This window comes from Antechinus flavipes, chromosome 6 (assembly GCF_016432865.1).
Source record: "Antechinus flavipes isolate AdamAnt ecotype Samford, QLD, Australia chromosome 6, AdamAnt_v2, whole genome shotgun sequence".
In the NCBI taxonomy this organism is placed as follows: Eukaryota; Metazoa; Chordata; class Mammalia; order Dasyuromorphia; family Dasyuridae; genus Antechinus; species Antechinus flavipes.
Genome location: NC_067403.1, coordinates 77,556,304 through 77,572,047, shown reverse-complemented (window position 1 = coordinate 77,572,047; position 15,744 = coordinate 77,556,304). Strand labels below are relative to the sequence as shown.

At 34.0% G+C, this 15,744-nt stretch overlaps 1 protein-coding gene across 1 annotated transcript in view; it reads left to right on the top strand.

Annotated features, from left to right (window-relative positions):
- LRBA (LPS responsive beige-like anchor protein) overlaps positions 1–15,744 on the top strand; it is a 745,582-nt gene that overhangs the window by 219,666 nt on the left and 510,172 nt on the right. Inside the window, exon 30 of the mRNA XM_051966352.1 lies at positions 7,878–8,008. Coding sequence (XP_051822312.1) covers positions 7,878–8,008 — 131 coding nt within the window. The remainder of the gene's footprint in view (positions 1–7,877; positions 8,009–15,744) is intronic.

Sequence of the window (15,744 nt, the reverse complement as noted above, 5' to 3'; positions counted from 1 at the left end):
ACCACGAAGGTAGCAAGGACTTTAATAGGGGAAATGTAACCTTGGGAGTTTAACATCATAAATGGGCTTTCCTGTTAACTCCCACACAGCTACCCAGGACCTCATCATTTTCCCCCTTAAACCAGGGGGACTCAAAATCTTTTGATGTGAAGGATAAGTTCTCACCTTTTGAAACTAATTCCTGCTGAGATTGGGCACAGAGTTGGGGTCCCACTTGAAGGGGTGATGAGATCACCTAGAGGCCAATGCAGCATCCAGTGGGTGCTTTTTCTCAGGCCAGTGTTGACCATCAATTGAAGATTAGCTGAAGTCTAGAGGAGACACATATAATGAGAAGGGAGGATAGGCAATAGTAGTAGTAATATAAAGTAAAATAAAAATAAAGTAATATAAAGATGGCCAAGAGTATGTATACCAAAGTGTTTAGACATTGGTTGGAAAGAATGATGGGTTGAGCAGGTTTCCATTTGGCATGGAACATGAGTAAAAGGTTTTAATCCAATTATACTTAAGAATTTAAGATTTTTCCAGATTAAACTTGAAATGTTTTGTAATAGGTAGATGACTGGTCAAATACTCATTTACCTAGTTGATAAAGAATTAGATTACACATTTTCAAATCGAAAACAGCAATATCTTATGTAGTCTTGTTATACTCATCTCTTCTACTGACTGCTTGCTTTGAGTCTAGAAATTTTTCTTAAGAGGAAAAAGCAGGGACATGATGATGGTGGGATAAAAAAAAATTTACTTTGTTTGACTTCAGGTAAGAGTCACAGTGGACGACTAACCATAGCCAGGATGGGAAACCCAGGGAACTAAGCCAGAAGAATCCTACTCTAATAATCAGTCAGAAAATTACGTCTGGAATCAAAGGTTCAAAAAAAAAATCCAAACCAATCAGTTATAGTCCCAAGAGATTTTATCTCAAATAGCAAGTCTTACCAATCAAAGCCTTTGTAAATCCTCTGCAAAACTAAGCTAATTTCTTTAGGTACTCTATAAACTAAACTCTTAGGAGGCTGATGACTTTGTTCTCTTGGTTTAAAGAAAACTGGGAAGTTTATAAAATAAAGGAATTTAAAAGGAACCCCAGAGAAGGAGTTGAGCCTGTTGCTTTTCCTTTTAGTTTTACTTCTTTCGTTTCAAAGTAAGGCCCGTTTTCTTTTCCTTTGTTCCACCCCTCCCACCTCCCACCCCACCCCCCCCTTTTTTTTTTTTTCTTTTTTAATCCTATAACTAAAATACTTTTGAGCATCCAGGAAGGCTTGTTAAATCTTCAATGAGCTACGCTTGGTGAGTTACATGCTCAAGCATACTTCCTTTGATTGGGGTCTTGGAAACACTTGCAGTTTTTGGCATGTTCCCTTTGGGAACACTTATTATTTTTACATGTCCAGGACATTTTTTTCCAGGGAAGATGAATTGTTTGGATTTAGTAACTGCCAAAAGTGTGTGTGTATACAATGTATTGTTGGATTCTGTTTTCTAATCCATTTTATCTGCTTCAGTTTTACAGGTGACGTCATACCATTTATATTCACAATTATATGTATTTCCCTACCTCCTATTTCTACTATATATCTTTATCCCTTTTTATCTTATTTGTTCTCTAAAGTTTGTTTGCTTTTGATTAATATTCCTTTATCCTCTCTCTCTTCTATATCCCTCTTTTTTGTTTTCCCTCTCCCCTCCTACTTTCCTATTTGTTAATATATCTTTCTATACCCAGTTAAGTTTATTGATATACAAGTATATTGATATACTCTTCTGACTTTGAATCAGTTTAGATATGAATGAGGTTCAAGTGTTGCCCTTTTTCCCTCTCTCCATTTTCTTTTCCACAGCAAATACTCTTCCTACTGTGTCTCTTATATGAGATAATTTTCCTCATTCTTGTTCTCCTTTCTTCTTTTAGAGCATCATTCTTTCTCACCCATCCATTTCTTTAAACATAATTTCAACATAATTCACTCACTTCACTCTATGTAGAATCCTTCTAAGTACCATCATAATGATAAAGCTCTTAAAAGTTACGAGTCATTTTTTTTTTTAAATTTAAATTTTATTTTATTTAATAATAACTTTGTATTGACAGAATCCATGCCAGGGTAATTTTTTACAACATTATCCCTTGCACTCGCTTATGTTTCGATTTTTCCTCTCCCTCCCTCCAACCCCCCTCCCCCCCATTTGGCAAGCAGTCCTATATATGTTAAATATGTTGCAGTATATCCTAGATACAATACATATTTGCAGAATCGAACAGTTCTCCTGTTGCACAGGGAGAATTGGATTCAGAAGGTAAAAATAACTTGGGAAGAAAATCAAAAATGCAAATAGTTCACATTCATTTCCCAGTGTTCCTTCTTTGGGTGTAGCTGTTTCTGTCCATCATTTATCCATTGAAACTCAGTTAGGTCTCTTTGTCATAGAAATCCACTTCCATCAGAATACATCCTCATACAATATCATTGTCAAAGTGTATATTGATCTCCTGGTTCTGCTCATCTCACTCAGCATCAGTCCATGTAGGTCTCTCCAAGCCTCTCTGTATTCATCCTGCTGGTCATTCCTTACAGAGCAATAATATTCCATAACATTCATATACTACAATTTACCCAGCCTTTCTCCAATTGATGGGCATCCATTCATTTTTCAGTTTCTAGCCACTACAAACAGGGCTGCTACAAACATTTTGGCACATACAGGTCCCTTTCCCTTTTTTAGTATCTCTTTGGGGTATAAGCCCAGTAGTAGCTCTGCTGGATTAAAGGGTATGCACAGTTTGATAACTTTTTGGGCATAATTCCAGATTGTTCTCCAGAATGGTTGGATTCGTTCACAACTCCACCAACAATGCATCAGTGTCCCCATTTTCCCGCATCCCCTCCAACATTCATCATTATTTTTTCCTGTCATCTTAGCCAATCTGACAGGTGTGTAGTGATATCTCAGAGTTGTCTTAATTTGCATTTCTCTGATCAATAGTGATTTGGAACACTCTTTCATGTGAGTGGTAATAGTTTCAATTTCTTCATCTGAAAATTGTCTGTTGATATCCTTTGACCATTTATCAATTGGAGAATGGCTTGATTTTTTATAAATTTGAGTCAGTTCTCTATATATTTTGGAAATGAGGCCTTTATCAAAACCTTTAATTGTAAAGATGTTTTCCCAGTTTGTTGCTTCCCTACTAATCTTGTTTGCATTCGTTCTGTTTGTAAAAAGGCTTTTTAATTTGGTATAATCAAAATTTTCTATTTTGTGATCAGTAATGGTCTCTAGTTCATCTTTGGTCACAAATTTCTTTCTCCTCCACAAGTCTGAGAGATAAACTATCCTATGTTCCTCTAATTTAGAATCTCGTTCTTTATGCCTAGGTCATGGACCCATTTTGATCTTATCTTGGTATATGGTGTTAAGTGTGGGTCCTTGCCTAATTTCTGCCATACTAATTTCCAGTTATCCCAGCAGTTTTTATCAAATAATGAAATCTTATCCCAAAAGTTAGAATCTTTGGGTTGGTCAAACACTAGATTGCTATAGTTGACTATTCTGTCTTGTGAACCTAACCTTTTCCACTGATCAACTAATCTATTTCTTAGCCAATACCAAATGGTTTTGGTGACTGCTGCTTTATAATATAATTTTAGATCAGGTACAGTTAGACCACCTTCATTTGATTTTTTTTTTCATTAATTCCCTTGAGATTCTCTACTTTTTGTTGTTCCATATGAATTTTGTTGTTATTTTTTCTAGATCATTAAAATATTTTCTTGGAAGTCTGATTGGTATAGCACTAAATAAATAGATTAGTTTAGGGAGTATTGTCATCTTTATTATATTCGCTCAGCCTATCCAAGAGCACTTAATATTTTTCCAATTATTTAAGTCTGACTTTATTTGTGTGGAAACTTTTTTGTAATTTTGCTCAAATAATTCCTGACTTTCCTTTGGGTAGGTAGATTCCCAAATATTTTATGCTATCATCAGTTATTTTGAATGGAATTTCTCTTTGTATCTCTTGCTCTTGGATTTTTTTGGTGGTGTATACAAAACCTAAGGATTTATGGGGATTTATTTTGTATCCTGCTACTTTGCTAAAATTATGAATTATTTCTATTAGCTTTTTATTAGAATCTCTGGGATTCTCTAGGTATACCATCATATCATCTGCAAAGAGTGATAGTTTGGTTTCCTCAATGCCTACTCTAATTCCTTTAATCTCTTTCTCGACTCTTATTGCAGAGGCTAGTGTTTCTAATACAATATTGAATAATAATAGTGATAGTGGGCAACCTTGCTTCACTCCAGATCTTACTGGGAAAGGTTCCAGTTTTTCCCCATTGCATATGATGCTTACTGAAGGTTTTAAATATATGCTCTTGACTATTTTAAGGAAAAGTCCTTTTATTCCTATGCTCTCAAGTGTTTTTATTAGGAATGGCTGCTGGATTTTATCAAATGCTTTTTCTGCATCTATTGAGATGATCATATGGTTTTTGTTTGTTTGGTTATTGATATAGTCAATTATGTTAATAGTTTTCCTAATATTGAACCAGCCCTGCATTCCTGGTATAAATCCTACTTGGTCATAGTGTATTATCCTGGGGATGATTTTCTGTAATCTTTTTGCTAATATTTTATTTAAGATTTTAGCATCAATATTCATTAGGGAGATTGGTCTATAGTTTTCTTTCTCTGTTTTCAGCCTACCTGGTTTAGGTATCAGTACCATGTCTGTGTCATAAAAGGAGTTTGGTTGGACTCCTTCAATCCCTACTTTTTCAAATAGTTTATTTAGCATTGGAGCTAATTGATCTTTAAATGTTTGATAGAATTCACATGTAAATCCATCTGGTCCTGGGGATTTTTTCTTAGGGAGTTGATTGATAGTTTGTTCTATTTCTTTTTCTGAGATGGGAGTGTTTAGGATATTTACTTCTTCCTCTGTTAGTTTAGGCAAGCTATATTTTTGGAGGTATTCTTCTATTTCATTGAAGTTGTCGAATTTATTGGCGTAAAGTTGGGCAAAGTAACTCCTAATTATTGCCCTAATTTCCTCTTCGTTAGTGGTGAGTTCTCCCTTATGAGTCATTTTTTTTTTAAAGGAATTTAAACTTTTCAACTTTATTGAATCCTTTATGATTTTTCCCCCTCTTTTATTCTTTTTCACTTGAGTCTTTTATTTGAAAGTGAAATTTTATATTTAGCTTTGGGCTTTTAATCAGGAATGCTTGTTAGTCTATTTCATTAAATATCTTTCTTCCTCTCTCCCCCATGAAAGATTATACTCAGTTTTGCTGGTTAGGTGATTCTTGGGTATAATCTCAGCTCTTGCAATATCATATTCCAAGTTATCTGCTCTTATAATGCATAGCTGTTGTGTCTTGTGTGTTTTTGACTATAGTCCCATGTTATTTGAATGATTTCTTTCTTAAAGCTTAAAGCTTTTTCTCTTTTACCTAGAAAGTCTGGCATTCCTGGGTATTTTAATTTCGGGATCTCTTTCAGGTGGTAATTGTTAGATTCTTTCAATTTGTATTTTACCCTTGGTTCTAGGACATTAGAGTAGGGTTTTTTTTTTTTTTTTTTTGATAATTTAGGTTCTTATTTTATTAATTATGGTTTTTAGATAATCCAGTAATTCTTGGATTATCCTTTTTTGATTTGTTTTCCAGGTCAGTTGTTTTTTCATTGAGACTTTTCATAATTTTTTTCTAATTTTTGATTTTATGTTTTATGGTTTGGATTTAATAATTGTCCAGAGTTGACCATATTCATTTGAGCTGGTGAACACTGATTTGTGCCAAAAAATTTGACCAGTGTTCCTATATACACTTATAAAGACTAGCCCTTCTTACTGAACCTAAGTGGACTTGAATGTATAGAATTTCAAGTTATTTTTCAAAACCAACTTTCCCAAGTGAAATATACACAGGTTTGGGATGATTTGCTCTTAGGGTTTCACATTATCATTATTCTTTATTAATTTGGATATCCAGAAATTATTCCATGTGATAGTTGACATTTGACTATGAGAAATGGCTCTTGAATACACAAATGCTAAGGGAATACATTTAAGTTTTATATTCCATTGCAATAAAATTTTTTTTTGCATAAAGAAATTTATACTGGAGAGAAATCATTTGTACTGATGTTGGAGCAGCCAGTTGTTGAGTCCAAACTTCACATAATAAAAAATGAAAACCCCTTTGAATATTAAAAAAAGGCTATTTAATCCATAGTTTGTAAATATGTAAATAAAAAAAATTATTTTCAGGAAAAAAATAACGGGAATTGTTATATCTTTTAACAATATACTTAATAGAAACTAAAATAAGTATTGGAGAAATGAGTACCTTTTTATAATACTCTTTGGCTTGAGGGGCTCAGGTGGCTATTAGGTCTATTTTTTTTTTTGGTATATAGTTAACATTGGCAGTCACCCTTATAATGATGTGACACCCGCTACTCCCAAGTATATTGAATAGTCATGTCTCCTAGCACAAGGGAGTTTGATTTAATTGTATAGAGTGCCCACTCTTATGTATTAAGAATTGAAGACAAATAGAATATATTTTTTTTTCTTCTGCAGGTTTGCTTTTGAAAATTCAACAACAGTTTAAGTGTATTTTGGGAGAAAAAGATTTAGATTTTTAAAATGATTATCAGGGTTAAATATCTACATAATTTTATTTTAAATACTGAATATTTTAAAGGTATTACGGGAATACTTTCATTTTACAGTTATTCTGTCAACAAAAGATGTGATTAAATAAATTGAATGTTGAAGACTTTAGGATTATGGTTAACACCAGGTAATTAAAAGTAAGCACTGCTGTGGGAGAGCATTATATATCAGCTGTTCTCTTTACCTCATTAGCTAGAGCTTTTTTTATGTTTATGGAGCAAACTTCAATTAAAAATGGCTTTAACAAGGTCTTTTAGATATTCGACATAACATATTATAATGTAATTAAAATTAGTATGGTATAAATACCTGTCTCTTAAAAACACATCATATATATTTTCTTAATTTTACAACATTTTGCATCCATCTTGATTCTTCTGGTTTACTATACTCTAAATAAAACTAACCATCAAGTGACAGTTTTTTAGAATTTAGAACTCTATCTACATTAAATTCTTATGATAATGACTTTTTGTTGTTCAAGTGTTAGTGAAGCTTTTGTTGGAAGATTTAGTAAAAAAAATTTTCCTATTTGAAATTTCAAAAAGTTTTGGTTTTGTTTGGAACTCCTTAAAAAAAAAAAAATTACTGTCATATTCAAGGAGAAATTTTTTAAAAAGAAAAACTTTAATGTTTTCTGTTACATTTCTAAGAGTTACTTCTTTTTTATCATTTCAAGAAAAGAATACATTATGTAGTGGAAAGAATCCCAGAGTTGCAGCCAAAAGGCTCAGAAAATAGCATTTTACCTTATTACCTATGTCAGCCTGATAAAATCATTTTTCCTGGACTTCAGTTTCCTCACCTCTATTATAAAGGCTGTCCTATTTTTAAATTTCATAAATAAAGTCTTATTCAGGTCCTAGAGTAAATACTAGTTGGAAAGATGTAAATTTAAATATTGCATTTTTCAATGGTTTATGATTACAAGTACTAAAAGATTCAAGTAACTAAATATTCTTTAAGAACATTAGAAGGCAAAATCAAAAATAAAAAGACTCAATGTTAAATAACATCATAGTATTGCCTGTTAACTTTTTAGCAACGGCTAGTTGACATTATTATTATCATCATATTTGTAGTATGGAGTAAAGGTATCATTTCTTAATAATACAGGTAGGATTTTTTTGGGGGAAGCTGTTATATGTATTTTTTACTTACTTGTTGATCTTTTTTTCAGGAGTGTTATTGTTGCAACAAAAAAACCTACTATTTCACCTTCTGCTCCTACAAATGTGCCTACCAATGCTGTTAGTGTTGTTTCTTCAGTTGATTCTAATCAGGCCTCAGACTTGGTGGGAGCATCTCCTGGTGAGTTAGTATAAAAAAGAACTAATCAATCTAAGTGTTAAGTTTTTTTTTTTTCCCTGTCTATTAAACTAGTGTTTGAAGCAATATCATTTATTTTTCTTTCACAATTATAGTAACTCCTTTTGTTTTTGTGCTGATAATTGACTTATTTTACAATTAATTTTTATTATACTTATAATAAGCAGAATTAATAAAATATGTTATGAGATATTCTTTTCTAAAACTATTAATTAAGTACTGTCTATTGATAGTTTCTAATCTTGGTTTAGAGACAATTTTTGTGATTTGCTGGCAAAAATGTTTTTCCACTTGCTTTTTGTATTTTACTCAGACATTTGACACTTTGATATACCTACTGTAATGATATATCTACTGTAATATATAGTCTTCTATTCTTTAGACCAAGAAATATATTTTGGAGCTCCCAGTTCCTTTATTTTCCTAATTATTCCAGTTTCCATAAATGAAAGTAGAGAAAAAAAGAAATTCTTAGCTGCATGCTGCTGGGATTTGCCTCTTATATCATTTCTTTGTTCCTTCAGTTAATATTTTCAGAACAAATGTGATTTTTTTGTATGAAGTATATCTTTATTCAAAGGTTCACTTACTGATGAACAGAATTGAATGGGTTCCTAAACCATGGCATATCAGCCATTGTTTTTGGTCAGGATTCTTTTTGATTCTTCCTGTGAGAAGTATTTAGATGATTGCTTTCATTGTGTACATTGTGCTTTTGCTTTTGCATTACTTCCTATAAATTTTTCCATATTTCTCTCAGTTGTTCATAATTGTCATTCAGCTTAGTAGTATTGCATTGCATCCATAATTTGTTCAGCTCTTCCTCACTTGCTAGGTATGTGGCTATATAGTACAATGGATCTGGGACACTGGTTCTGGAATTAAAAAGTCCCGAGTTAAAATGTGACCTCAAGACACTACTGCTGTGAGATCCTGCACAAATCACTTATTTTCTTTATTTGTCTTAGTTTCTTAATCTGGAAAATGGGGATCCCAATAACACCTACCTCCTAAGGTTGTTGTGTACATATAAATAATATGTATATTATATAATATATGTAATATATAAAATGTGCAATATATAAATAAATATATTTTACAAATATATTGTAATTTTACAATTAATTTTTATTATACTTACAATAAGCAGAATTAATAATTGTGATTACCAAAATTTACAGTGGTTATTTCTAGATGAGGAGTCCTGAATCGTCACTAAATTTGACTAACAAGAGTAAACTGAAATCAGTTTTTGCTGTTGCTTTTTCAATACTTAGTGAGAGTGGTTGTAGGGCAAAGAGAGTAACAATTCTTTTAATTCTACTCTCCTTACTCTTGTTAAAGTTCTTTAAACTCTAATTTTCCATGGTTGGCTGATTATTTCAGGTAAGGTCAGTTAGACCGTGTTCTTTTTATTAGTGAGTTTGCTGTCTGAAAAGGACTGAATGAGCTGCTCCTTCTCATTGGTCCAGAGGCAAATGCTGCTAATGGCTATAAAGCTGTCGGCCTGTCTTCATTATAATTTAGTAATAGTGTGTGCTCTGCCGACTTCCTAGAGTAAATGTTAGAACTTCATTGGTTTGCTGTATGCTGAGGAAAATATTTTCCTCTTATTCTAAATTTATTGCCCTTTAATTTCATTTTATGGAGCAGAGTAAATAGGATCTTCTGATTGCTTTTAACTGTACTCTTCATAATTTAAACTCTTCTGTCTTCTGAAACCAGGTTACTGTACGGGACTTTGTTAGCTGAGGAATATGGACTATGCTTTTGATATGAACTATATTAAAGAAATTTTTTCTAACACATATTTGATGTCTTAAATCTCTTCAATCCAAATAAATGCAGCATGAAATAAAATAGTAGGAGTATGGAGGTTTAAGTTAAAAGAAAGAATTCTTCATCTCTGAGAATTTTAATTCCATAAATTTGAATACCTCCTTTGTGAAAAGGTACTGTTTTGGAATGCAAACATCATTAAGATATAATAACCTACCCCTCCCCCTGTCCAAAAAAACCCAAAACTGTTTAGTAGTAGGGAATGGAAGGTATATCTACAAATAAATACATTACATACAACATTAAATTACTGACAAATTAGCTTCTCAGGTCTTTAGTTGTTTCATCTATAAAACTTAAGACTCATTATTTTATCTTTTAGTTTTATATTTTGATATTCTGAAATTTCCACAAAATGCTGTCCAAGTTCAAAAGATTATATTTAAAGGAACCAACATTTAGACTTTTAATTACAAAGAGAAATCACAACCAAACAGTATTAGAAAACTTCTAGACAAAATAGACCATTTTGACTATAAAATGTAAAAACCTTTCTTACAAAAGAGTTCCATTTATTTCCTGAAAGAAGATAGTCTTGTGTGAGAAAAACCTCTTTATGTGACACCTGATAAAATCTCATATCCAAAGTATGTAGGTAATTTAAACAAATACATTAACTCACGAGGTAATCCTCAAGAGCTGAGTTTTTTGATGAATATGAACAGCTTTCAAATACAACAATAGAATATTCTAACAATTGATATGAAAAAATGTTAGAAATTGGTAGTACTAACGAAATCAGAATTGGAAGAAATACTTGGGTTTCACCTCATATTATTACATTGGAAATGGTGATAAAAAGTAGAAATAGTCAATGTTGGGGGGAAATAGTTTTACTAATAAATTGTTTGAGGAAGCAATGATTTTTCTAATGAAATTTAAAAAAATAGATTTTTTTTTTACATTTCTTCACATGTAATGTTAGCTTTTGGTCCTATATATAGAAGATTATTCTCCTATATTCATTATAGTATTTTGAGGATACATCAGTTTTATATTTGTAAAAGATTTTAGCTGTATCTGTTGATATAATAATGTTTGGGATTATTTAGGTTTTTTTAAATGATTATGTTAATTTTCCTATTGTCAAATCATTCCTTTTTTTCTGGTTTAGTTATAAGGACTCTAATTTGCTTATAGAAACTATATGGTAGGGATTCTTTCTTACTTAATTTTTAAAAAGCATAGATGTTTGTTATTCCTGAAAAGCATTATATTATTTTTCTCAAAATTTATCTGAATCACTTAGGTACTTTGTGGAGTGTGGATCGTTTTTTGATAGCAAGAGTTTTTAATTAGGGGCTACGAACTTCTTTTAAAAATATTTTTATACTGAAATTTGATTTTTTTGGGTAATCCTGTATATTTTATTTATTTGAAATCATTGCTCTGACAAGAAAGTACTTCAATTTCACCAGATTGTCAAAGGAGACCATTGCATAAAAATGTTTTAGGAACCTTTATCCTTTATGTCTGTTTCAGTTTCCTTCTTGAAATTGATTCATTTAGGGACTCTTTTTTTGGTTATATCTTAGTTTTATTGGCATATAGCTGCATATAGTATATTCTAATAATTCTTTTTATTTCCTTATTATTGAGATAACTACATAGTGAAGTTAGGAAAACCTTAGTTCACATCTGGACTCAAACTCTTACTGATTCTATGATCATGGGCAAGTTACTTAGTTAACTTCTATTTGCTTTATTTTCCTCATCTGTAAAATGGGGATAATAATAATAGCACCCATTTCCCATCTTTGTTCTGAGGATTATATGAAATAATAACTGTAAATAATTTAACACAGGGTCTGGCATCTAAGAACAGGTTATTGCTATTATTATTTCATCTTGTTCATTTTTTATTTTGTTAATTTTTCTATCTCTTTTTAATCAAATTGTCTAAAAGTTTTCTAGAAATTGGAGGGGGAATATTTAGTTTTATTACTTCTTTATTCTTTTTTGTTTGTTTTTCCAAATTGTCTCTTCTAATTTTAAAGATTTTTTTCATTGACGCTGAACTTCATTGGTAGAGGAAGTTTCTTTCTCAGACTTCCCTACACTTGTGAAATTAGAGGTTGTGTGTGTGTGTGTGTGTGTTTGTGTGTGTGTTTGTGTATTTTTAATGCCATATATCAACATACTGTCAGCCTTTGTACCTTTGATCTATTTCAATGAACCATTATTTTTAATTACATTAGTTTTGGCAAATGACAATGATATTAAAGGAAAGCATCAATAAAACTTTAAAAATGGGCTAGAAGTACAGACATTGCCATTAGAAGCAGTTAATTTTGAGACATGAAGCCAAGATGATAGATTAGTTGAAAGAAGTTTAGTGATGATGAACTGTAATTTTCTGTCTTCCTTTCCTCTTTCCACTCAACAGATCTAGAAAATGGATCTGACCAAATCTTTCTAGGGAAATCTAAGGAAAACATGCTGAATCATTTTCCCCCCGCCCTAGCCCATGTGGACATAGGAAAACAGATTTCTGGATACTGGGAATTGAACCTAGTCAAGAGTGTAGTGTATAGAGCCTTCAAGTGTAAAGAGAGACTGGACAAAAGGGCAAGAGAAAATCTGAGATTCCTATTGGGATAACACAACTTTATGTAGGGTATGGAATTAGGTGCTAGCTGGCAGCTTTATCACTTTCCTTCTAGGTCTGGTCACAGATGTGTGGCCGACTCATGTGGAAACCTGTACCTAGGGGTGAGATTCTGGAATTGCTAGTTGTCCTTTGTTCTCAAAGACGACCAAAATGACATCACTATGTTGGAGTCGAGTTGCAGTGGGTCCAACTGTGGCTGATCAGACCAAGAAGAGCTCAGAACACTCTGCTATGGATCGGACCTAAATAGTCCCTATGAACATTCAGGATGGACTCTCTAACTCTGCACATCTCACATTTTTTTCTGAGCTAATTCATGTCAGTTTTGCTCACAGAGTACCACACCTTCACTGATGAGGACATGCCGTGCTGGGCAGTCCTGTGCCCGTGTTTGCCATGTCATACATTTTTTTTTTTTACAAAGTTCTTAAAGGAAACCTTGAATAAGCCCTTGTGCTGCTTTTTTTTTAATTTTAATTTTAATTTTATTTTATTTAATAATAACTTTATATTGAGAGAATCCATGCCAGGGTAATTTTTTAAAACATTGTCCCTTGCACTCGCTTCTGTTCCGATTTTTCCCCTCCCTCCCTCCACCCCCTCCCCTAGATGGCAAGCAGTTCTATATATGTTAGATATGTTACAGTATATCCTAGATACAATATATGTTTGCAGAACCGAACAGCTCTCTTGTTGCACAGGGAGAATTGGATTCAGAAGGTGTACAATGACGTCAGCCCAGCAGCTCTGTAGGCCTTCCATTTGGTAGTCAGTGTAATCTCTCTCCTCTCCCACATGTTCCTTCGGAGCCTCCCAATCACTGAGCTAGCTCTGGCAATCCTTGTGTCACTCTCATTATCAAGGTGGACGTTGCTGGAAAGTTCACTGCCAAGGTAAGAGAACCCACAGCATTCAAAACTTCACTATTTACTGTAACCACATGGTTCCACGTATAGATAGTGTGGTGCTGGCTGAGGGAGGTTTTCTTGGTGTTGATCATTAACCGGGATTAGCACAAGCAGCAGAAAATCAATCTATACTTTGTTGCCTTTCAGTTTCCAAAGTTGTTTTGAGTGCCCAATCATCTGCAAACAGAAAATCATGCACCAACAGTGTCCCCACTTTGGCTTTGGCTTGTAGTCTTTTCAAGGTGTGGTAGCTGACCAATTCGATTCCATGTTTGTACTCATTGAAGAAGTTTGACAATGTGACTGAAAACATCACGCTAAATAAAGAGTATGGGAGTCCCCAGCCCTGTTTCACTCCCCTGGTGACTGGGGAAGCTTGAGAGCACTGTCCACTGCCCAGAGTCCAGGCGAGCACGCCATCATAAACCTGATGTGTCATACTGATGAACTACTCTGGGCAGCCACATTTTGGCATAATTTTACCGAAGCCCTCACAACCGACAGTATCGTCAGGTCTACAGTTGTTGTCCACAGACCTCTGTTCTGCTCTTGGAACTTTTTCCTAGAGTTGTCAGGCAGTAAACGTATATCGATTTCTCCTCGATCCCTTCTGGCCCACACTGGCTCTCAAGTAGATGATTTTTATTTAGGTATGGGGTCAGCCTATTAAAGAGAACTCCAGCAAGAATCTTGCCAGCAATGACTAAGAGTGAGACCCCCTGTGATTGCCACAGAACAATTTTTATAAAGAAAGATAATGGAGGTATTCTGAACTCCTGGGACATAACCTCCTCTTGCCATATAATCTGGAAAATTTCAGTCAGCTTTTGTATGAGCAGTGGACTTCTAAATCTCTGTTGGAATAGAATCGGCCCTGGCGCATTACACATGAAAGCAGCCTCTTCTTCAATTGGCACTTCAGGTAGGGAGTGATTGATTTCAACTTGAGCTAAGCAATCAGTGCTTAAGCTAAGCAACACAGCTAAGCTTCAGCAGTGATTGATGATGGTCTGTTGAGAAGACTGTGGAAGTGTTCAGCCCACCTCTGTCCTCATGTCCTTATCACTAATCAGCGTGACACCATCAGCACAGAGTAGCTAAGATGCATCACAGGTCTTTGGTCCATAAAGAGCCTTCAGTGCATCAAAATGCTTTGGATTGTTACGATCATCATAAAACTGAATTTCATCTGTCTTCTTACTGAGCCAAGAATCTTATATCTCTCTATTGTTTTGTTGATGGAATTGAATGCTATCTCCTTAAAGATAGCTGGTGACCCTATGGAGTTCTCGTTTTTTACTTAGCAGCTTCCGAATTTCTCCATCATTTTCATCAAACCAGTCTTGATGTTTGTGAGTGTTCTGACCCAGAAGAGTAAAATAGTGCTGTATAGCAAATCTCTGAGAGCCATCCACTCCTTTTCTCCTCCATTGTTGCCAACTCTGTGTTGGCTCAACTTACACCTTGCAAGATAGCAACCACTGTTTCCTCTCAGAGAAGCACTCTAATATGCTGACACTAATTCTTCTAGTACTCTGGCCTGGGGGCCTCCACTTTTGTTGAATATGAATATTCATCTTGGAGAGGAAAAGTCTGCTCAGACCTGCGCTCAGCAATACATATAGCTTTGATCGCTCCCACATCCTGTCTCTTCTCCTTACAATTACATAGTCTATTAAATGCTACTGTTTGCTGTGAGGATGCATCCACGAAGTTTTATTGTGTTTAGTAAATGGAACACAGAGTTGAGGATAAGGTCATTAGATACACAAGTCTTCAATAGTAAATGACTATTGTTGCAATTTCCAACTCCATTCCTCCCAAAGACTCCCTGCCGTGTCTGGTAGTCTGAGCCTAACTCTAGCATTAAAGTTGCCCAGAATTATAAACTGGTACTTTTTTGGCACATTGATGATAAGGGTCTCCAGGTCTTCAAACATTTTTCTTTGACCTCATCGGGATTTGTCACGGTGGGAGCATAGGCACTGATGACGGTGGCATGGTGTTTTCCTGCAAGTGGCAATTGCATTGTCATGAACCTGTCATTCGCTCCTTTTGGATGACCATTAAGTTTGGTTAGTAGATTAGTTTCGATTGCAAAACCTACACCAGCTTCACGGCCCTCCCTTTCACTGTGACCACTCCAGCAAAACATGTAACCAGCTTCTACTTCAGGAATCTGGCTTCATTTGCCAGCTTTGTTTCATTGAGGGCCTATTTGGACGTGATACCTGTTGCGTTCTCTCTCTAAGAGTCGTTCTCCTTTCAGGTCTACTAGATTTTGTGTTGTCTATAAGTGTACATATATTCTTTGTATCAGTGGTGAGAGGAAATCAGCTTTTCAGAAGCTTTTATACATT